Source organism: Cyprinodon variegatus, unplaced genomic scaffold, assembly GCF_000732505.1.
Source record: "Cyprinodon variegatus isolate N-32 unplaced genomic scaffold, C_variegatus-1.0 Scaffold570, whole genome shotgun sequence".
Classification (NCBI taxonomy): Eukaryota; Metazoa; Chordata; class Actinopteri; order Cyprinodontiformes; family Cyprinodontidae; genus Cyprinodon; species Cyprinodon variegatus.
Window position 1 is genome coordinate 537,474 of NW_015151023.1, and position 23,849 is coordinate 561,322.

At 39.1% G+C, this 23,849-nt stretch overlaps 1 protein-coding gene across 3 annotated transcripts in view; it reads right to left on the reverse strand.

The window, feature by feature from the left end:
• Positions 1-23,849, reverse strand: part of LOC107095759 (rap guanine nucleotide exchange factor 2-like) — a 63,660-nt gene that overhangs the window by 33,610 nt on the left and 6,201 nt on the right. The window contains exons 1-4 of one of the 3 annotated variants that reach the window (XM_015392024.1): positions 21,439-21,606; positions 15,171-15,246; positions 11,912-12,079; positions 4,359-4,376 (exon numbers count right to left, since the gene is read on the reverse strand). In XM_015392024.1, coding sequence (XP_015247510.1) covers positions 4,359-4,376; positions 11,912-12,079; positions 15,171-15,179 — 195 coding nt within the window. In that variant the 5' untranslated portion in view covers positions 15,180-15,246; positions 21,439-21,606. Of the gene's footprint in view, positions 1-4,358; positions 4,377-11,911; positions 12,080-15,170; positions 15,247-21,438; positions 21,607-23,849 lie in introns of those variants that run through there. The other 2 variants (XM_015392023.1, XM_015392028.1) reach the window with 2 other exon arrangements.

Here is a 23,849-nt window from a genome sequence, read left to right on the forward strand (position 1 = left end):
CTTGGCGCTTTGCTTGCTGATGCATCGCATTGGAGCAATAAAAAGCTCATTACAGTCCAGCATATAAACACGGTAACACATGGAGACCAAAAAAAAAGGGATTGTTTTATAGTTTCTAGTAAGATCTGGATTTTTTTTCTTTAGCTAACCACTATTATCCTGCAGCAACTCCAAAGATGGGATATTACAAAATGACTTTCTGGAATCCAAGAGTAAACAAACCCTAGACCTTGCAGTACTTTTATGTAAGAGGATTGAATAGAAATTTGTGGCTTTAATAAGCGTACTTTTTTTCACAAAACAATATAGAAATATAGAAAACAAACCCCATAATAGGCTCTCTAAATATCATCATCCTCTTTAGAGCTGTTTCAGAATTTGTGATATTTAAGACAAAAAGGTCTCAGTTTTCATTCGGTTATCAAGATATAAATTAATATCTTATTGCAAAAAAGAAGAGCATGAATGTTAAATTTTAGGAAAAGAAACGCTTAAATTGTTACAAAGAAACACCATAAGTGCCGTTTATTCTCTAATGTTTAAAGGTCCCATAATTTTCTACAATTAAAAATTAAAATTATTAACAATGAAGCCCCCAGAGCCTGTTTTTGTCCTTTGTACAGGAAAATTCCTCTCAGATTAGGCAGACAGCCTGTGGCACCCTGACCTATGAAGGCCAACCAGTCAAAGTTCGTAAAGATGGCGGCTAGGAGCGGCTGTAGCCTGACCAATGGGCTGTACAGACCACTCTGGACAGGGTATTTCCCCTTATGATATCACAAGGGGGAAGCTTTTCAAACATAACATTTTGAGCAGACATTTGTAAACCACAAACACAGGCGTTAGGACACATACGACAGTTACAAAATATTTATAATGTAATTTTTGCATAATATAGGACTTCTGAAAAACATCTGAAGTCTGAACTTTTTCCACTAATGGAAAAACAAAGAAGGGGAAGTAAAAAAATATATACATTTCCTTTATAACTTCTTAAAAAATTAAAATGTCCATGTGGTATGAGGTGAAGACTCAAAGAAGTCGCAAAATCTGACCATGTGAACTTAATTTAAAGCAGGTGATAAAAAAAAATATATATATATATAAATATAAAAATATTTCTGATCATACATTTTTTTGCTCAAAAATGCTAATCAGGAAACCTCTGAAAGACCCAGTGTCCATTAAAAGGTCAGAGTCTCAGGCTTTGATTTAGTGATCGGCTTCTAACCTTGTTAGAGAAATGAATAATATGAGAAAGCCACCGAAGGAAGGACATTCATCAATGACATCTGTCCCATTACTATGGCTCTAAGTGGCGTTGTGAGAGCGAGAACAATGATCTAATAAAGAGACTGCATTTTCAAAGCTGCTGCAACTCATGGGATTACTTCATTTTTCAAGCTGTTGTCACCTGCACGGTGCTCTGGAAATAATTTGATAGAAACGTGGGCCGCCAGACATGCCTAAAAAATTACACTTGTAGGTTCATTGAGGCAAAACATCTGTTGTACTCGTGCACCTGCTAAAAGGTGCATAAATCAGACAGGAAATGAAGTAAGATCCTTTCAAAGATTGAGCTGAGGGAGAGAGAGTGAAGTTCATCAGTTACATGATGTTTCCGGATGAAGTTATAAAGTAACTGAAAGGTTAGGAACTGGAAGTCTTTTCTCCTGAATGAAGTTCATGGACATGTTTCATTTTTTCTGTTTAAGATAATCTTTAACCATCATGGGCTGACATGGCATTCTGGTGATTCGGTAAAACATAAAAACACTCCAAAATCAAAAAATAAAATGTGAAGCATTGTGACATTTTTATTTAAAAAATGAACTGAAAGATAAATGGCTATTTGTATAACCACTGGGAGCGAGGTTCTTAGTTTTAATAATAATAATTGAACTTTATTGATCTTACATTGGAGAAATTAACCTCTTTATTTAACCAGTCTCCTTGGGGAGCAGTGGGCTGCTATCGTGGGGAGCCTGGCGAGCAGTGTGGGGTTAAGGGTCTTTCTCAGAGATCCAGAGTGGCAGTCTGTAGGAGTGGGGCTCAAACTCAGAAACTCAGGATTCTAAGCTCTATGAACTAAACCACTAGGCCACCATTCCGCTCTCCCCTAAACAACAATCGTCTCGAATTGTATCACATATGATTGGTTCCTGCAACACTTCAACAAGCAGTTCAACAAAGAGCTAGAACAGCTGGATGTTTAACACTAAAAAGGGTTTTAAAACACGGCAGGTGATGTCGCTCCTCCTTAATTCGTTTCCACTGGAAGCTGTGGGATGAGGAGATACCAGCTTAAACAGGCTGGCCAAAAAGATCCAGCCGTACTAGCATGAATGTCAGCATCTAACTTTCTTCCATTTTATATCATATATATCATATTCCTTGTAGAGAAGCGACCTGAGAGTGTGATTCTCAACCACTGCTGCCGCCATCATGTCCTATTTACTGGGTTTTACAGCAGTGGCTCCCTGAAGCCTGACATAGTGTTCCTAATATTTTGGCTGGAGGTTGATCTCCATGAGCTCACCCTCAGCTCCTAGAGGAGGAACTTCTTTACTCTGGCCCAACTCAAAGCCAGAGTACAGTATGTTGGCAACACAGAACTGGTGCTAATTATAACTAGTTCCAGTTTCGCACTGGAACTGGTTTGTGTAACAACCTCCTTAAGACATCTGTCATATAAAAGATAAATATCTTCCAATCATACTGGGCAGCTGATACATCCGCCCATCTCTGATTGTTACACCTCTCAACCAGGATCTTAAAGTGGCTTAAAACATTCTGCATCCTACAGTAATTCACAGACATGCAAACCATGCTGCTATGATAAGAGCCTGATCAAACACATTAGATCAACAGCTAACTGATCAAATAATACCATTATTAGTTTGATGGAGTGATTTCCTTCTTGTTTCACTGGCTTAAAAAAGGTTGAAATGTGGGACTGCTTCCATGTGAGCTAATTACCATAAAAATAGATCATCCATCACGTTCAATGCCCTTAACCTTTAAAAGGGTCTCTTGAATTCTGGGGATAAAAGCTGCATCCAGGTTGTGAAATATAACCCAGTCAATAAATGAATAGTTCTTTTCTTACAAAAGCTTTAGTTTCAGTTGAATTATTGAGCCAAAAATATCTGCTCCACCGTACTTTAATGATAAACCAAAGACTATTAATAACTACAAACAGGGCTGTTGCCTTTGTTGGCCATGCTGGGAAAGAGATGCTTGGGTGTTTAAATCAAGGTAACAAAAGATACTTCAAAAGCAGCCTGAGAGAAATCTGCATATTCTACTCACACACTGCAGACAATTACAGAATGATGAACTCTTTCTGCTATAAAAATCGATTCTCTCTCCCCACTTTTATTTAATTTGAAAATCAAAGCTGAAACAGGTTAATGAGAATGAATTAGACGCTGCATTAGCATTCAGTTACATTCACAAATTGAACAAAATCATGATTGTACTTAATGTTTGATACAACACGTGCTGGAATATCAACTATCATTTAGAAACCAAGATCCACAGACAGGGAATAGATGTACACTAAACTCATTCTGCCTTTCCTGCATGATTTCAATGTAAGAGTGAGCCTTCAGTAACTCTGCACAGCTGAGGCAGAGCAGGCTGCCACAAAGGACAGCTCTAAAAATAGGAGCACGGCTTTTCTGCAGCCGAGAGTGGCAGGTTTGTTCTCTCTGCATTTATCAGCAGGTACGACTGATCAGCCTTTTGAGCTCTGATCTTTTCCAACTCTCCCTCTTAATCCGTTTCCACCGGCAACACCCCAATGAAATACTAAAACACCTACAGATATATTGGTACCACATACTATAAGAAGCAGATGTGTTAACGGTGAAATCTTCCATCTGGCGCAGTTCAACAGGAAGAATGGGCCTCAATTATCGCAACTGTTACCATTATCACACATTACAGCGCTATAAGTGGTAGAAAACAGATGCTTATGATTCCCGTCATCACTAGATCACGGTTTACTTTTAGCAAAAAATATGCTTTTTCATGAAAAAAAAAAAAACAGGATAACACATATGAAAGCAGCAAAGGTGACACCAGTTATTAGTCCTGTTATTACAAATGCTATTTATATGATTGTTGACGTGATGGTATGAGAACTGGAGATTAAAGCAGGTTTACCTCTTCATCATCACCAGCGTTTATGTCTGCATATAAAAGGTGTTTATTAGGGAGGTCTGCTAGCAGCTACAGGGAGAACCAAAGAGGATTAGACCAAAGGAGAAGCCTACCAGCAACAGCACAAACATAGAGCTAGAAAACAAAAGAGGCACAATGACAAGAATAGACAGTGCTAATGGATACAGTACCTTAGGTTTATTGCAATCCTGGTGCCCAAGTTAGGGAGCGAGCCGTGAAAAAGGAAGCAGAAGAGGAGAGTTATTAAACATGGCAGAAATCAGCAGAGGAGGGGAATAACTGCAGGTAAAAACCTCACTGACATGATAAAATCATACACCAGATTTGATCTCTTCGCTGCAGAACATCTGCAGATTACCAAGCAAATGAACCGTGAAACGTGTGCAATGATAACGTCCAAGTTATGACAAAAGCAGTGAAAGAGGAGTTTCAATTAAATGCCGCACCTAACAGGCTTGATATACAGATTCAGAAACCCATTCGAAGAGGTTTTAATGGCCACTGCCACACATTTGGTATAAACACTGTAATAAAAAAATAAAAACAACAACAAAAAGCTGTAATATGACCCACCCGTGTGCCACAGAAAGGTAGAATCAGGGTCACTAATGAACTATAGACACCTTAGCCCATTAGTATTTAGACCAATGATTGTTAATCACTCTGAAAATTCAGAGCAGGCATTTGGTCTAACATTTTTTTACAAAGTAAGAAGATGGACATCTTTTGGTTGTTTGTATGAAAGACCAGACAACCAATCACAACCTTCCTCTGAGCTGGTAATCAACATTTAACACAACTTCCTCAGCCTTCAGAGCCCTCTGATCAGAGGGTCAAATCAAAATACAAGATACTGCTACAAGAAGAGCCAGCAAAGAATAAAAATAGGTTCAGAAAAAAAAAAGAAAAAAAAAACAGGCCTTTGAGAGGCGTATCAGCCATGGTACACAGTATGCCAGAACGATGGGGTGGAGTAAAGAGGATAAGCTTTGATTGGTCAATATTGTAGATATTGGATTGAGAGTTTTCTTGGCAGGGTAAATAATTAAGTTTTTTTTTTTTTTTTTTTCAGGGCTCAAAAAAATAAAGGCAACACGTAAACAACACAATATAACTTAAATTAAATCGAACTTCTGTGAATTCAAACTTTCCACTTAGGAAGCAACACTGATTGAATCAATTTCACATGCTGTTGTGGAAGTGGAATAGGCAACAGGTGGAAATGATTTGCAATTATCAAGACACCTCTCAGTAGCTATGCTCTCTGGCTGATGTTTTGGTCACTTTTGAATGTTGGTGGTGCTTTCACACTTGTGGTAACATGAGACCGACTCAGTAACCCACACAAGTGGCTCAAGTAAAGCAGCTCATCCAGGATGACACATCAATGCAAGCTGTGGCAAGAAGGCTGTCGGTGTAGTGTCCGAGGCTGGGGATTCTACTAGAGACAGAACTGTATACCGGGAGATGTTGACCAGGCCTTATGAGGACAGCAACGCAGCAGCAGGACTGCTACCTCTGCCTTGGTGCAATGAGGAACAGGAGGAGCACTGCCAGAGCCCAGAAAAATAACCTCCAGCAGGCCAAAAATTTGCATGTATATGCATGACAGCCCAGCGTCCCCAGATGGGGGTTGTCCTCACAGCCCAACACTGTACAGGATGCTTGGAATTGGCAGGACAACACCAGGATTGGCTAATTCACCAATGGTACCCTGTGCTCTTCACAGATGAAAACAGGTTCATACAGAGCACATGTGGCATATGTGACATAGTCTAGAGACTCCGTGGAGAGCGATCTGCTGCCTGGAACATCCTTCAACATGCCTGGTTTGGCCATGGGTTAGTAATGGTGTGGGGTGGCATTTCTTTGGAGGGCTGCATAGCCCAGAGAAAACTCTGGTTCAAGTTCAATCAACTTTAAACTATCACATTAATCGATAACTGGTATCTGATTAATTACCCACTCAACCTGGTTCATGGGTGCTTGAACAAGAGAAGTGTATCCCCCTCATGAAACCTTTAACCAAAACCTGATGTAAAATCAAAGTGTTGGAAAGAAGTTAAAAGTCAACCACTGTTAAAGTTTCAGCTTTTGAGCTAAAACTGAAAGGAAATCAGGGATTTGACCGAATATTAGACAAACAGAAAAAAGAGGATGGAGTCTACAAGAAGAATTTGTAAACTCTTCAATGTTTACAGTAAATATGAAAGTGGTCAGGTTTTGAGTGAGCAATGTCACCATAGAGGACTTTCTGTATCAGCAAATGAGTGCTGATGGGAACGTTAGATATTGAGGGGATATAAAAATTAAACCTCCCTGATTATGAGATGCCACCACTAACCAATAGGCTGCCAGTGGAGCAAAAGAAGAACAGTGTTTGAATGCCTCCTGCTGCGTGTGTAATTAGATAACATCTGTTTGATGGTTCTTCTGGTCACCACATATGAAAACGAACAACACTCCTCTGCCTGGAAAAATCTGGGAATGTCTTACTGGGATCTAGTATGTGCAAAAAATAAAAAAAAACAAAAAAAAGATGAAAGGAGAAAAATCACAAACTCAAAGATTGTGGAAGTGATTTACTATCCAACATTTAGTAAAAGAAGATCCATCAACAGCAGCACCATTGACAATTTATTCAAGACCAGACCACAGAATCTGCACAAGGCCTTAAGAGCGTGTCTGAGAGGGAGATCAGAGAGAAAAAATATCTGTGTGTGTGTTGGGTCGATGGCTCAAATGGATGATGATATTAGTGGAACAGATAGCACATACGAGATAAGGTGTGAAATGGAGAGCGACAAAGAAATGGAGATAATCAGCCATTTCAAAGGGAAATATAAAAAGATCAAGCGTGTGTGCAGATGTCTGCATGGGCAGATGTGTGTGTATCCATATTAAACAAGGCACACAAGTGTCAACTCACAGTGTCGAGCACACAGGAGGCATGTGTTGAATCCTAAACACTGTCCTCTTTCACTGCCCTGATTTATCCATGGAAACAGAAATCTATTTTAAATATTTCTCTTAATCCTCATGAATCCCAGATTTGTCTGCTTTGTTTTCCCTGATAGTTAAAAAGGGATCATTTTGCCTTTTTTCAAAGGTGGGCTAAAGCAAATATGATCATATCCAATTGGAACTATGGGGTTTTCAACAAATCTGATCAAATATGTTTCAATCAAAACAGAAAATTTGAAACACAACTAAACCCGCCATTGTTCCCCTGTAACAGCTCAGTATACGAGGGAGAAGTGAAAAAGGAAATGATGCACAAATCAATTTGCAAGTGAACTTACATATTCAACCCCTTATTTAAAACATCTGATTAGTTTTATATTTTTAAACAGTTATTTTCCTGCTCAATAAAACACACCAAAAACAGCAATAACAAGCAAGTGCTGAGATGCACTTCAGCTCATGATTGATTTCTGGCCACAGTCCAAGAATGGAGATATCAGGTTAATCAGTCTGTCTGAATTGCTCTTAGGAGTGAGTGTGTGTGAATAGAGTACAGTATTTTATTTCTTACGAATATTTTTACTTTAAATCTTTGTCATGTTGCTGCTGCTTCACCAAAATGTCCCCACTGCAGGACAATAAAGTCGTTTTCTATTCCATTTTATTTTATAGTTTATCCCAGGTGTCCCTATGTCGCCCTGTGAAGGAGTGATGACCTGTTCAAGGCGGGCCTCACCTCTTACTAGCGACCCTGAAGGGATCGCTGTATAGAGAAGCTGGAGGGATTGCACTTTTGGATTGTAGTGGAATATGAGATTTACATCAGGGACGCATTGCTGACAAATTCACATCAACTGTGATGCCCTCATGTCCATATTGAGCACAATTTTTGAAGAATATTTCTCACACCTGACTGAATCTTTGCCGTCAAGACAGTTTTGAGTGCAACAGCTTCTAAAACAGTACTAACAAGGTGTACCCAATAAAGTCGGCCATGCACTTACAGTAAGATTTGATGCAAAATTGTGGGGATTTTTAGTCTGTAACAAAACTAGAAACCTACAGCACCTTCCCTCCGCTACATCTGTGTGACATTTCATAATTAAACTGCAATTAAGTTTACACAATTAAGTTGGCTCACTTTGAAATCTGACTTTGCAGTAATGGAGGACAAGTCAGAGTCCTTAGACTGAAAACGAACCAAACGAAGCAATCTGCCAATATGATTTGATTGAATTAAGTCTGTAAATCACTTTAGATTATGTGTTGAATTGATGCTATACAAATAATCTGAAATCACACTCACACGGAGAAGTCGACCCTTATATAAGGAAGTTCAAAGCAAAAATCTGAGAAGCTCAACATAAGGAAGCCCGAATCCCTTCGCTGCACAACTTCCTACAGCGTGCACACACACAAGACCCAAATGTAGGTCTAAAGTATTAACCAACTGCTGTGGCATGTTTTCATAGCTGCCTTTTATTGAGGAGTAAAATAAAACTCAGATAGATGCTTCAGTATATTTGATCAACATGTAAAAACCACTGTAATTTTTACTGTTATTTTGCAAATAAACACAATAAATCACCAATGGGTGAAACATTATAGCTCCCTAGAAGCACAGAGGCTAAAAAAAACTAAACAGTTGGATTGATCTCCATTTTGAACCCTCTGATGGCCGTCCAGGAAGTTCGACAGGTACTGTTTGCTTTTATACAATATACAAAATCTTTATTTCAGCCCCCTGCTTAATCTCAGAATAAGAGGTGATGCATTGAATTCTATAACATTCATTATTTAAGTGATCTTCATCAGCTAATGGATGTTAATATTAATCCCAGTGCAGTCCTCAGTACAGAGAAACGATCCAGGTCAGGTCAAACAGCCAGAAATGAGCATACAGTAATGAGAGCAGACTTTGTTTGTGTTTGTTTAAAAATGATCCTGCAGTATATTTGAACATTGAGGCCAAATAAAGTTGACTTCATAGCAGCTTAGCTTCAGATTGTTTTTCTGTCTTTGTGAGTGCTCCCACTGGGAGTCTCTATCCAGGGTTAGTCTGACTTTGATTTTTCACCCATCGAACTGACTCTCTGCAGCAGCTTAGGACCTGGACTTGTTCAGAGCGATTGCTCGGGGACAGGAGATATCTGTCTACAGACTATCTGTAACCTCAGAGTTATAAAACAATCTCTCCTTAATGACAAGAGACTGAAGCTTTTAGCAAAGTATTATTTGAAATGGGATCAAACAAACACACTGGCTGAAATTCTTAATGGACATTTGAACATGTTTAATCAGGCACTAAATCACAGCTCAGGGTATTTATAGGTGTACTTTGTGTTCCTCTGCAAACAGGATGTTGTGGCAGCATTTTATAATAAAGTCTGAGTAAATTAGAATTGGATGAAGATTATTGATAAGTGACCTCGGATCTACCTTTCTAAACCTAAAATCCTTCTTTTAAGGCTTTTAAAGTAGAGATACTCTATAGAGAATTTACTTTGGCTCCAACGCATTTCTCCTTATAGAGTTTCTGTCAATTCATTGGAAAATAGGAGCTGTTAAAAATACAAAGTGGACCTTTAATTTATAATAAATAGAAAAATATCTTCTCAATAATGAACTGAAGCTGCCCTAACCTTGTGGGGAATCATTTTCACAGGACCGACATCCTTAATCCTTAAACAAAATCCTTAAACCTCTACTACAGTCCGAGATGTAGGATCTTCCTTTGGTTTGACAGGATGCATATAAACAGATCTGCTATTATTGTGGTCCACTTCAAACCCATCCCAGCATCTGTTAGCACCAAGTAGATGACACATTGACAGCCTCATATCAGCTTAACTCGATATTAAGATATTACTTTAAAAGTTTCCAATCAGATATCAAATCCTGGTTAAACTTGTTTTTCTGCACAGTCGTCTAACGACAATACCCCCCATCACTCTCCAGGAACTTTGGGATCTCACTCAGTAAAATCTACATCAGATGTGACTTCAAACCGGCTCTAAGTTACTCGATTAAAGAATGTGTAGTTGGAATTTAAGAAATTAATGGATAGGATTCTGAAATCGATCATCCTGCTTAACATTTCATCCATGAACTCATCTAGGTTTGTGATGTTGCATATATTTTAATGGTGATGAAGTTTAGTTTTCAAAAACCGTGCCCCCCGTATTGTAAAATAAGGCCTAGCAGAGAAATCTCTGTGAGCCATTATACAAATCCTGGCACTGATGTATGCATCTTATAATGGCATTTAAAGTAACGAGGAAGTTAGGGTTTTTGTTTTTAGATTATTTCCATGTTTTCATTCCAGTCTTCATATTTAGCCTAAAAGCAGTGACTGTGAGTTCTCACCTCCAAAATATGCTGCGTGGAAGAAGGAAGGAACGTTTCAGTCGTGTCTTTTATCTAAACACTGCAGGTTAGCATGCTATCCTAGCTTAGCAGCCGTCCAGATTCAGCATCTCTGTCACTCCACCCGCCCTCAGCTGCACCACTATGGTTCACAGCTCCTCTCCCTACTGTACTTCAAACCTGGGAATACTGGTTGCTATGGAACAGGCTCCATCCTTCCCCCAGGAGTCATTTTCGAGAACAGAGTGCAGAGTCTGAGCCATGAGAAAGTTCAGTGCTATCCTCCACTTATTTAAAGGATCATGGTCGGGTGTAATAAAGGCTGGAATGAGATGACGTTTCTCCTTTTTAAAAGTAACCGATTCACAAAGGCAACATCAGACAACTACCCCATGAGCACCCTAGGGAAAACTGGGAACGCGAGGAATGCTGTGAAACAGTTAAGAACAGGAAACTGTGCAGAAGGGGCATGATGGGAAAGAAAACAGAAAGTGCAGAGAGTCTAAGCGGAGAATAAAGAGAAAAAGAGCTTTACATTTACCACTAATTACCGTTTGAATGGATGTAATAAACAGATATTATCTTGTTACTCTTTGAACTTCTGCGTCTATTAATAAATAATATATATAATCTGAAGCATTTTTTTTTTATTGTGTGTTTTATTATATGTTGAACATCTTTTTTAATTATATTTAATTATTATCTGAAAAGAGTTTGTTTTGTTTGTTTGTTGTTTTTTTTTTACAAAATACAAAGCATAGAGCAGGGTTTCTCTCTTCCCCCCTGTGGCTGTGCACAGCCTTGCAGCATAAAAGGCTACTACACATTTTTCCTCACAAGAAAAATACATTCAACCGAACCACTACAGCTCTGAGAAAGAGCAAGAAAGGAGATTTCTTTCACATCTATTTTGCTTTGCAAGCTTGTTTATAGAGAGCACAGACATCTAAACCACAAACATGTAGACAAATGAAACTTCTCTTACAACAAACAGGATTCCAAAGAGACGCTAAGAGAAGCTAAACAAACTACAAAAACATTCATTAAAGGGATAAAAGAACAACAAGCAGGAAGCAGAATTGCCTGGAGAGTCTCTACACATATAGGAAAGTGGAACGGCTCTAATCCAAAAAGGAGCTGAAAGAGATCAGAAAAAAGCCTCAAAGTGCAGCAGGACAGGGCACAGCGGTCCTTCCAACAATCTCTGACTGCAGGTCAGCAGAAAGCAGAGTGATGACACTAAGTTACTCTAAAAAGGCTTACATTTTCACATTTTCACAGAAGCAGAAAAAGCACAGCAGATCTTAAAGGAGCGGCTCGACACACAACCGAGGCTGCCTCTGGAGCGCACAGCGAGGGTAAACACTAAGCTATTACACGGGCTGCAACTCACCGTGTGGTATCCCCGGGCTACGGGCGGCTTTCCGCTGGGATACGGATCCACTGTGTCGATGATTGTCTGCCGCTCTCCTTTCTGGTTGATCTTCCGAAAGCGCCGCCGGGACTGTCTGTGCGAAGCTTGTCGCTGAAAGTATTCCTCATTTTCATCCATATAGTCCACCTGGAAGCGACGGAAGCAGATAGAAGGGGAGTGACTTTCATTCACACCCCTAATCCCTCCCTCATCCTTAGCAAAATAAATAAACACCCCCCCAAATCATCCCGCCCCTCTGCTTGCGTAAAAATAGAAGTGTGTGTGTGTGGGCTGCATGGAGCAAACCGACGTCAAAGGGTGCTCACATCACAAAACAAGAGAAGCAGACACACAGGGCTGGGTGAGGAATTCGGATGAGAGGAGTGAGTTGGAGGAGATGCGGAGTAAACAAATTGACAGGCTGACATGAGGAAAGATGAAGAAAAAAGGTTTCTAGCAACCTCACCTAATTAGAAGTTAAAATAAGATAAGATCCCCAGTCTCCATTCATAATGAATGAGCAGGAGTAAAAAGAAACATGTTGAAGTGGCAGAGGGGGGCTCTTATCCTACCAGGGGATCCTAAAATATGTGTCTGCAGGAAGCTTTGGGTCAGAGCGCAATGTTTCCTCCCATCTTTATATTTTGGGCCCGGTTCATCTCATCTCTTCTGCTATTTTTACATTTCTTGCAGCTCTGCCTTTGGGATTACGCTGCTAAAAATCTCACTTGGCTGTCATGACAACGACGGTGGAGTTGTGTGCTAGTGAGGGCATAAAATCCTGCTTGTGTGTCTAATTGCTCTCTCAGAGCTGTGTGCATACAGTAAGGGCGCTTCAGCGGCGTACGAATCTGCTACATTCATTTAGACTGCGGCTTCATAAAGCTGTGTGGGAACTAATAGCAGAGACGGTTATCTGTGTGCATTTCTATCCTGCACTGCAATTATGAAACGGTTTGGCTACTAAAAACAGCAAAATACAGCAAAGTGTCATCTGGTAGCAGGCAGGGTGGAGCTGTTAATAAGGGGGTCTCTGACAGAGCTTAGCAGGAGTTTTCTTCCCATCTGCACTCATGGAGACGGCAATTATGAGAAACTAAATGTGCAGTGATTGCAGCAGTGATGTAGAGTAGAGGTCGACTGATAGAGGTTTTTTTAAGGCCGATGCTGTTGCCAATTATTTTAACATCGGTCTAAGGGATACCCAATATGAGCTGCTTTTAGGGGAATATTTCTGAAGTCCAAGCAAATTTTTCTTCCTCCATTTTTAGCTCATTATAAAAGAAACATTTAGAGAATCAGACAAACATTATTAATTAATAGCAAATAGAGGGAGCAACAATGAATGTGTTTACCTTGATCTCAGTACATGGATGCTGAATGCTGCCCTGTCAGCCAGACTAACTTGAAACTGACTGGACTAATCACAGCAAGCTTATGTTTATGCAAGAATAAAAAAAAAAAAAACTGCGAACCCACTTTTCCAATGTTTTAATAATGTCCTTCATTAGGTCTTGAACGAGCTGGATATATTGTTAAACACTTAACAGGTATAGGAACTTTCTCCTTTATTATTCTTTGTTTTATGTTTTAAGATAAAACATAAAAAAACGAGAGTGAAAGGAAGCCCTGTTGGCAAGTGTCCACAAGACATGCAGGAAACTCTGTAAAGCTGAACTGAAAGGCAATGCCTGGTGTAAAAATGACACTTCCTATCATCCTGAACACACCTTCCACATGGTGAGACATGGGGGTGGTAGAATCATGCCAAGAGGTGCTGCATACAAATCCACACCGCAAACTAAAAAAGGGAAGAATTGCAAGAAAGCTACATATAGCCGTCTGTGAGGTATGGCTGGATAAACCTGAAAAAATAAGCAGACATATTCCAATTTTGAGCCCATCCTAATAAAATCAATATTGGTTTATTTGTACAAAAAAACAATTTTTGCTTTCTTTTCTTTTTTGTATTTAAGACCCAAATTTCTATTTATTGGCCTTATTTAAAGACTAAAAAGAATAACAAACATTTATTTCCAGGAAATGTCTCCAAAGTAATGCCCTGTTTTAGGTATCAAACACACTGATACTTTGGACACAGTGAAATATTTACTAAGATTATAAAATATGCTTTTGGCATCCTTATGTAACAGTTAGCCTAATCTCCTTAGGCTTTGGTCTGATCCAAGTAAGACTGAGAAGCAAACAGGGGAGTTTGCTTCACTAATAGTGGTTACTTTCAGCCTCTAAGGCTCAAAGTTCACCCCGAGGAAGGGATTGTCTCTAAAAAGCCAAAGGACTATTTGGAAACATGTTATAAAACCTCCAACAGATTTTAATCAAATTTTGCAGGTTAAACTGTGGCAGGTTTGAGTCTGCAAGTTCAAAGGTCAACCTAGCGTATGCGGTCCATCGGGATATCATCAGACTTCAGCCTGCAGCTGTTTGAACATGTCTTCAGTCTTGGCAAAATCCTGAGCCTGACTGTGGAGCTTCTTTAGGCTTCAGTTAGCTTCTGTTCAGCAGATGACTGCCGCTGTTGCCAAACTGGCTGCTCTTCTCACCCCTGAGGGGAATAAATCATTCTTCGCCACTTTTTCATTTAACAAATCTCCACTAAGATGGAGAAGAATCCAAATTTAATGAAAAGTTCAACAATAATCCTAAACCACAGTGATTAGAGCAACATTCTAGCAATAATTAAACTATATTAAAGAAAAAAATTAACTACTCCTTAAACTAGAGCCCAGTTTGTGTTAAAGGTTGAGTTATTTTAGGGCTAAGACGCACAGGGTGATGCAAGTTTGACACTGCAGGTGGTGGTTGGATTTATAAGCTTGTTTGAGAGTGATCCATTCAGACATGATGCAACACACAAGATTACTGGTGTCGCTGCTAATAGGTTGGGATTTTTTCCAGTTTCAGTGGATCTTAACGTCAAAGTTGGCTTTAAACTGAAAGCAGACATTTCTTCACTAAGTAGGATTTATATAACGCACCTTCGAAAACCAGAATAGGTGGAACAGAGGAAACAATGGGAAGGATGGAAGTTAGAAGAAACAAGGAAAAAAGGAAAGGAGACAAGAAATGAAAGTAGGAAGGAAGGAAGTAACGGCACATGAAAAGGTGGGTGGATGAAGAAGAAAAGGACAGGGAAGGAAGGAAAAACATATTTTGTACAATCTTAACTGTAGACAAATAGAAGGCAGAGCGTCAAACGTCAGAGAAATGAACTCACCACAATCATTTCTGAGGGTTCAAGGACGATGCATTCACATCCACGTCGCAGGCTGCCTGCTGATCGCTTCCCAAAACTAAACAAAATGATAAAAAGAAAAGAAAACCAATAATGCACCTTAAAGCAACAAACCTGCACAAAATTATATATCAAAATATTTCATGTTAATCTTTAGCGAGCAAAAACAGTGGAGAATCCCACAGGGTTGTGTTCATATATTCATAAGCAAATATGGGGTGTGGAATTTCTGCATGTAAAAACAGACACAAGGCAGCTTTGATTGGACACCACCTCCTTTCAGTTTCAGAAGGAAACACCCGGCTCTGGAAAACTCCACTCTTATGACGTCAGTTTGGACAGTAAGCCTCACTCTTAATGAGCAGCCAAATATTAAAGATGGCAAAGACTCAAAATAAGGAGAAAAAAAAATTAAATAAAGGACTCTTAGCCTTGGAAATATTGAGCATGTGCAGATCCTAGATGTGGGTGTTGGGAAGAATGCTGCCTTTGTTCAGCACACGATCCCCTACAGAAACAAGAGCCCCCTTGTTTGTTATTTTTATCATGTTTTATTTCAGAATGTGACCCACATCTTTCTCAATGTTTGGTTAGATAAACTCCGGCAGCTCAACAAACACAGGTTCCTTTGAGTCAATTAGATCATCTCCGTACAGATTTCCATCACTTTGATATGGGAACTTAGGAAAGATGTTATATAGATGCCTTTTAACCTAAAGCATCCCACATTTTTTAAAGCCTGGAGGCTTTTTTCAATGAAAACCAGATCATTTCCACTTAAAGTCATTTCTGATGGCTCAACTTGTCAACAATGAGACAGCTGACAGAAAAAAGGACAGGTTTAGTTGTATTTATGAAGAAGTAGTAACACATTTAAAATCCTTTTAAACCCCTCTCAGTTTTCATCATTTAACCAGAGATAGAAGTAAAAAAAACTTCAACACCACAACCTAAGTTCATGAATTTTACAAGGCCCGGTTCCAAGTAGTGAGACATGAGATAAGTTAAAAGGTAAAAAGGTGGTGATATGCAGAATAATGCGCTTTACAGAAGAAAATACAAACTGCACAGTAAAATGTATTCTTATCTAATAAACGTAACAATTTGCTTCATTCAAATAGAGAACCTAAGGTGTGTGATTACAGAGATGGTTATTAAATATGGGGCTTTTTTGGATTTGGAAATTTGTCTTAATTATTTGCCAAACACAAGATAAGTGCTCTGCCACTGCAGGAACCAGAAGTAAACCATAGTATCTGGTAGGGCAGAATGATTATGCCAAAAATCTAACTTTTTTCACCCATTTTCACTTTTAATTTGATTAACAAAAAAAGACATTCAGACATTTCACTCAAGAGTTTTTTTTTTTTTTTTTTAACACTGAAAGCCTGCTTAGAGTCCATTGTCACTTGTCTTCACGGCTGCAACCAACGATTATTTTGCAAATCGATTAATCTGTTGATTATTTTTCGATTAATCAATTAATAATTGGATAGCCAAAGGAACCTTTGGCTATCTGATTATTAATCTATAAACTAAAACTTCTTTTAATTTGAGGAGTTCTGGACAGAGCGTATTGACTGATGAAAAAGATTTTTATCTTAAATGCAAAAAGTTCTTTTGTTTTTATAATTTTCTCTTTTAAATAACTGCTCTAAGTGGATTGCTCTGTCAGCTAAAGGCACATTTTAGAGTCTCTACAGTCCATTTAATGATTAATCGATAACTAAATTAGTTGACAATTATTTTAATAATCATTTAATCTGATACATTTTTCAACCCTACTTGACTTAGAAAAGCTTCTACTCACATCTGTGCACTACCTGCAGCTCTCTGTCCCCTGTACTGTGTTAACAAACCCACTTTAAGCAAATTACAACCCCATAAAGAACTGGAGTAAGAAAGTCAGTGTCTGACTTTGTTAAATGTAATGTGACAGAAACTGATCCCCTCTCTGATTTATAAAATTGAAATCATATTACAATTGGACTTAATTTGCCAAGGATAGTAGCTGGGCTGACATCTACCCCTGAAACCCAGTTTTAAAATGTTTATGTGTCCAGAGCGTATCCTTAGAGAAGTAACAGTGGTACAACCCAAGGTTGTAGTCCCAACCTGAATTCTGCTGTCTTCCAAAGAGGACATCTGCTGCATCTTGACCAAAATGCTAGATGTACCTCTACCAAACTTATCGAGCGTTGTTAGTGTTACAGAAAGATAAGGGTTCTACTGAGGTTCACGTTCTACTTTAGGTTCTAAGAAATATATTTAAGACAGTAAAGTACTTATGGTAATAATAAACATGGTTATGTGGCCCATATGGATACATTTGCATAACTGACTGAATGGGTTTGGTTGGAGAATATTTAGTTATTGTCAAAATGTCAAGCTTTTACTATCAGAGTAGTTGTACAGACTATTTCCTGTGTTTCTCTAAACTTAATTCTAATTTTTATTCAAAACAAAGTTGAAATATGTCACAATTACAGACTGCAGTCACAATGAGGAAGTATTTCACAACATCTACTTAGTGGCTGAAAAGCAGTGATATGCAATTAAATGCTGATTCTTTCACTCTGCTTTTATTAATTTATTTTGTTCTTATTTACTGTCAGTCATAATCAGACCAGCTTGTAAAGATGCTTTGAATCTAAATCTGCATTACTGATGCAAACTTTGAAAGCAGAGCTGAGGGAAGGTGGTCCCAGATGAAGTGAGCAGTGGTGTTGGGTACCTGGGCTGAGGTTACAGAGGGGGCTGCTTCCATTAACCAATGAGAGCAGGCCGCAGAGCTACATGCTGTAGGTAGGACTTGGTCATGCAGTGAAATAACCATCAACTGATGGCAAATAGCAGGTAGAAATCCATCACTATGGTAAAACGCACATTCGTGATTTCTTGGCTGCAATTTTTTTCTACAAGCAGATTTTCATAGTTTGTTTTTCTCGTTTCCTCATTTTCACTTCTGACCCCCCAGTTGTCGATTAACTGATCTGCTTTTTAACAACCTTAACTCGATGATTTAACAAACTTTAAAAGCAAAATAGCATTCTTTGAATGATTGATATTTTTTAGAGAAGCTTGTAATGAATGAGAGAAGCTGAGCGGGTGTGAGAATAAAGGCTGCCTCTGAGTGAAGGCAACTGAAGGGTTAATGCTGATTGTTGCTGTTTGCTTTGGCTGAGCTTCTGTCTAATGTTGTTGTAACTCTGCTTGTATTCACTGACAAACACAAGCCTGAATTCCTCCATGGGACGAAACACAGCAACATGAAGAGCTTACTCAGTGTTTTACTGCAGTCCTTGCAGGGAGACAAATGCTGTTAATTCTTTGCAACTAGTTTTCAGCAGTGCTGATTTGTCAGTTAGAGGCAACGGCTGTACTAGGATGAAGGTGTTGGTTTGATATAAAGCCACACATCCTCTAAGCATCCCTTCTGCTGAATCTGCCCCAGGGGGAGAAGGGTTTGATCCGTGTGCATGCCACAAACGCATCAGGCTACCGAGTGCAAACAGTAAAGCGACATGTTTAGTCATGCTCTTCTATTGCGTTCCTGACATTAGTAATCCAGTCCTTAATTTTACTGGGGAAATAAAACACACATCTGGCAATGTGATATATTAAAAAAGGGATTAAAGAGTGCAGAGTGGGGGAGGGATGCGCAAGTATCTTGTTTGGAGATTAAAGCATGCAGAGCAGCAGGAGGAGCTATGAAAGTAAAACATACCACAAGAGCATAAATTATGTTCACTAACAGATTTGAGCACCTGCGTTAAAATCAGCACTGTGATACAGTTAAATCTGATCTACTTTGATTTCCGTCAGCAGTGCGATAATGCTTAAGCCTGTGCACAGAATTCAGGTTAAGGTGATCTATGTGCTTTCTTTCCTGAGAACTACTGTGGAGGGAAGACTTTGTAAACCAGGGAGGAGAATTTAAAAACTATGAAATACGTAAGAGGGAAATGTAAAATCTGTGCTGGGTATCGATTCAAAATTAAGAATAGTTTCAATTCTCATTCTCTAGATTTAGAATTAATTCTTTTGAATCTGAACCAACCCCATATAAAACTGGATTTCTGGTATTTAAAGCTCTACCTGAATTACATCACTGTATATTTGTGGAAGATATTGATAGTAGTATTACATTAATATTAAAGTAAATGTAATACTACCCCGAGGGAAATAAAGTATTTCTGAAATGAATTAAACAGCAAACTAATAAAGTAATGGTGTCTGCAAGAGTCTAAAGGGCTTTGCTTTTTAATCAATCTTTGATCATATTAATGGATCTTTAGCAAACAACATGACATTCGATTTAGAATTGGAAAATCTTTTTTTTTTTTTTTTTTTTACACACAGCCCCAGCCCAGATGACTGATGTCATGATTTCAGCACAGTGCAGCAGCTCAGCTGTGCAAAATGTATTTTTGTTGTTTAAACCAACTCTGTTAAGAACCGTCTTGATTCACTCCAGCTCTTTATCTGCTTGGCTCCAGACATATTTACAGTGTTCATAATAGGATAACATTGTTTACACCAACAGTGTGTTTAAAAGCTGTATCTCTTCCACGATATGGCAAACTATGGGCATGAAATTCTAGCCCAGGCACAGATCTAATCAGTCTATTTCTACAATAATGAAACTTAGGTCAAAAATCTCTTGAACAGCAGTAAAGTTTACAACTTAATTTAGCAACAAATACATTCAATCTGAACCGTAGAGGTGCGCATTTGTTGTCAGGATAGAATTTGTTCTATTGACACGATTTACTGTTTTAACGACTTAAATTATTCTCAATTTGCCTTCAGGGTTATGCATATGTGCATTTATACATAACACACTATTTTGTGAGGATGAGTTTATAACAGCCTCTTAAAAATGGCACCCTAATATGATCATTTTTAAATCTGCAGACTTCCAAATTCAAGGATCAGTGCATCCCTACTTTTGAACAGCTGCATATTGCTGCATAACTCTGCTACAACAAAGAAACTCGGCAAAGATTTAGTGTCTTACATTATTGCATTATAAATAAAGCAGCATATTTATAGGTATATCTTACATGTTTCATCAAAAGAAAATGCTGCTTTGTTTGGATATCTGGAAGACAGATGCCTTAAAAAGAAATCTCCTGAGGAAAAAAAGCCTTTATACAGCAGAAGTAACCAATCCAAAAACAGTTAAATGTAGACATAAACAATGTTTCAGGTCCAGCATTTTATTCCAAAGTTGAAAGCTATGAATTTTTAGCACCCAAATCCAATAGTGCACATTTTTAATTTATAACGCAATGATTTGAAACATTAAAAAGGTTCTACTGTTTCTGGTCAGTCAGGGCACAAGTTGCAGGAATTTGACAGACATCTCCTCTGCCTTGGTGGCCCTTTGCATTGCTGTCTGTAACACAACAAACCTGCACGCCTGACATGTCATTCCACAGGGATCACAAACCCAACACTCTGCCTTCTCCACCATTGAAGCCTGTATGCTTAACCTGCATTCTGGATCTGATCTGGATGGATGGACCACTTCACTTTGCTGATGCATTAAACTCAGGTAGAGGTAGAAGAAGGATCCAGAATTTTAATGTATGTAAGACTTTGGGATGAGTTAAGGGAAAGAAATAGATGCTGGAGGTAAATAACGACTGGTTATAATTCATTAATTGATAAAAACTAGTTTGTATTTAAAGCACATCTATATAGACCTTTTATTCATCATGCATAGATAAACAACATTCTCTGGAACAACATCATGGTTGAATCACATGCATAGTCCAGTTACCACTGTCACTCCTTAAATAGAAGTTGACACAGAAGCCAAGATCATTGGAATGACTCATGACTTTGACTTCCAAAAACTACTCCACTGACACAGTGAAGACAAAGGGAAACAGGCAGTCAGTTCAGAAACACCCATTACAATATTAATTTCAATGTCTTCAATAAATTAGCCCTGCAGTAAAAGCAGTCTTTCAGTTTGGTTTCAAAGTTGCCACCTTCCAAACGTGAGGGGCACACACCCATTTCTGGTCTGACAAATCCAAAATAACATCAAAGCCATGCTTTACATTCCAGACGTGAGTGCTTTACAGCTACCAGCTCCCGGCGTGAAGACGGGCCACACTTTAAACTTACAACCCTGAACTCTGGAGCTCCTTGGCCAAGCCGTAGTGGGAGGTATAATCATGTGTTTAAGTTGAATTAGCCGGGAGAAGCTGCAGCTGTTGTAAGTCTGAGCACTCACCGCCGTCACTCCAATCCGCTCCCGGAGTGACACAGCCACCTGGGAAGACGACAAGATCTCCGCCTCAAAATATCCCCTCCTGATAGTCCACACAAAGTCCCACAAACCCGTTCCAAGTCCCGAGACTAATGTATGACTGCGGCATAACGACCTGCACACACCCCACTGCTGCCGTCTGAGATTTGCGATTTGAGAAATGGGAGTGTGTGTGACTCTGAAAGTGTGTGTGTGGATCAGCTCATGTCCAATAGCCCGGCCCCCTTTCTCTTCAGCCCTCCCTCTCTCAGCATAATGTGGAGCGCCCACAACAGACAGCATTCCAGCGTACGACTCATTTCCTGCTACAGTTACAAATGCATGAGGGCAGACAGCCTGTCCTCAGTGTGGATGTGTACATGTTAGTTAAACGGAGACCTCATGTCCTCCCATTACAGCAGAACTGACTCACTTTATTAAGTCTTTCAGTTTCAAGTCAATGGAAATCTTCTACTCCCTGGATCAAATTGGTAGAGCAATTAATTTAATTAGGTTGACTGATTATTAGTATTGTTTACCGACTCAGACAAGTCTAAGGTTATGTTTTTTTTTTACCTTGGTCCTTAAGGTACACTGCCCTGTATAGCCGCTTTTCCACTGAAAACCGGGGTTTTTCAAAACCGCGCTGACCTGCTATTAATTGGTTTTTTGCCCTAGTTGCATTTAACCAGAAAGCCGAGTCTGACGCACCGCTGGCTAGCTGCGTGGCCACTGTCCCCCAACAATGCGTGTCTAATGACAGCAAACGCTGGGTGAGCGTTGATGATGTCAACAGGGCGATGGAAATAAGGGAAGTAAATAATGGAGAGCAACATGTACGGGAGCCAGAGAGTAGTCATATTCTTTATTATTTTGCTCTTTCTATCTTTCTAAATCTTTCTCAACCAGTGCTGCACCATGTGTATCGAATGTAAACAGAGTTGTTTCAACTTGTTAGATCAAAACCGACTGGCGCTATGTGTTGACGTCCGTACATTGCGTTCAATGGTTTCACTTAATTTAACGGGTCTGGTGTTTCCACAGTATGCTGATCAGAGCCGAGGTGATTTTAATGCGGGTCGCTAGCTGAGTCGTTTGACCCGGGTAGACACGCGTCAGTGAGCTGCTCCCACTAATACTAAGAGACTATTGTTCCCAGGACCAAGCAGGTTTTTTTTTTTCGGCCAGTGGAAAACGGGTATATGGGTCCCTGCTCCAACACACCTGGTTTCAACTGATGGCTGATTAACAGGTTACTACTGAACTGCAGTCATCTGAATCAGGTGTGTTTAAGTAGGGGAATACTTAAAACAGTGCCAGTCTAAGGTGATGTCAGGTTTTGGCTAAGTCATTAAGATTATAATCTGCAAAGATTCCAAGAGACCTTAGAGGAAACATTAAACAAAATAAAAGAAACCCAAAAATGTCCTTTAATGTATCTAACATCCCTTAAAAGGGCTTTTACTTTGCTTTTGAAAAGTAGGTAATTTTTATTACAAAAAAAAAAAAAAAACTTAGGGAGGGAGATGAAATAAGATCTAATTCTCGATTAAATGATGCAAACAGTGAGTATTAAGTCTGTCTTGATTAATAACTTCAAAACTTTATTACCTTAATGCTAATCTGTGACCTAATTTTGGGGAAGACAAAAGCGTTACCTAGAAGTGGATAATTGCTTCACTTGGAGGGTTTATGGGGAGCAGAAAAACTGCAGCTGATTCCAGTACTGCCAATCGTAGCTCCTTGCTCTGTTCCTAGCTTATCTTCTTTCAGCTTTCAAAGGATCAATGGTAAGAGCACTATAGTGGGTGGGCAAGGAAATGTTTGCGTTTGTAAATTGGCACATATCACACAGAGTACAGAGGAATATTTTTTTTTCTTTAGCACTGAGGGGAGCTGTGCCTATACATCCTGTCAAAGAAAGGATTATGGGAATTCATATTGGTCCTCAAAACCAGATAGTTACAATAAATGTCCTAACTGAGTCGCTTTACACGGCTGAACTTTGAACAAACTTTTTAAACAAAAAAATTCTTATATTGTATTATGAGCCAGATCCAGACTATTACAGAGGGATGATAAAGTCTTAGTGGCTGTTTTAACTCTAAGCTGCTGTTGCTTCAAAATACAAACAATTTCTGCTGAACTGACCCGTTGTTCTGAGAAAGTGAGACAATTTAACACGTCGGCTTAATTTTTCACCACTAACTAGGCTGCTGATTCACCCAGAAGTTGCAGTTTAGGAAATACTCATCAATGTAAGAGTTTATCTTCAAGATAATTTCTATAACAACCTTCAGTTTGGATGGCTATCCAAACTGAAGTGGTCTGCTGATAATTCTAGAAGTGGTCTGCTGATAATGAACACAATGAACAGCACAAAGAGAGGGCGGCAA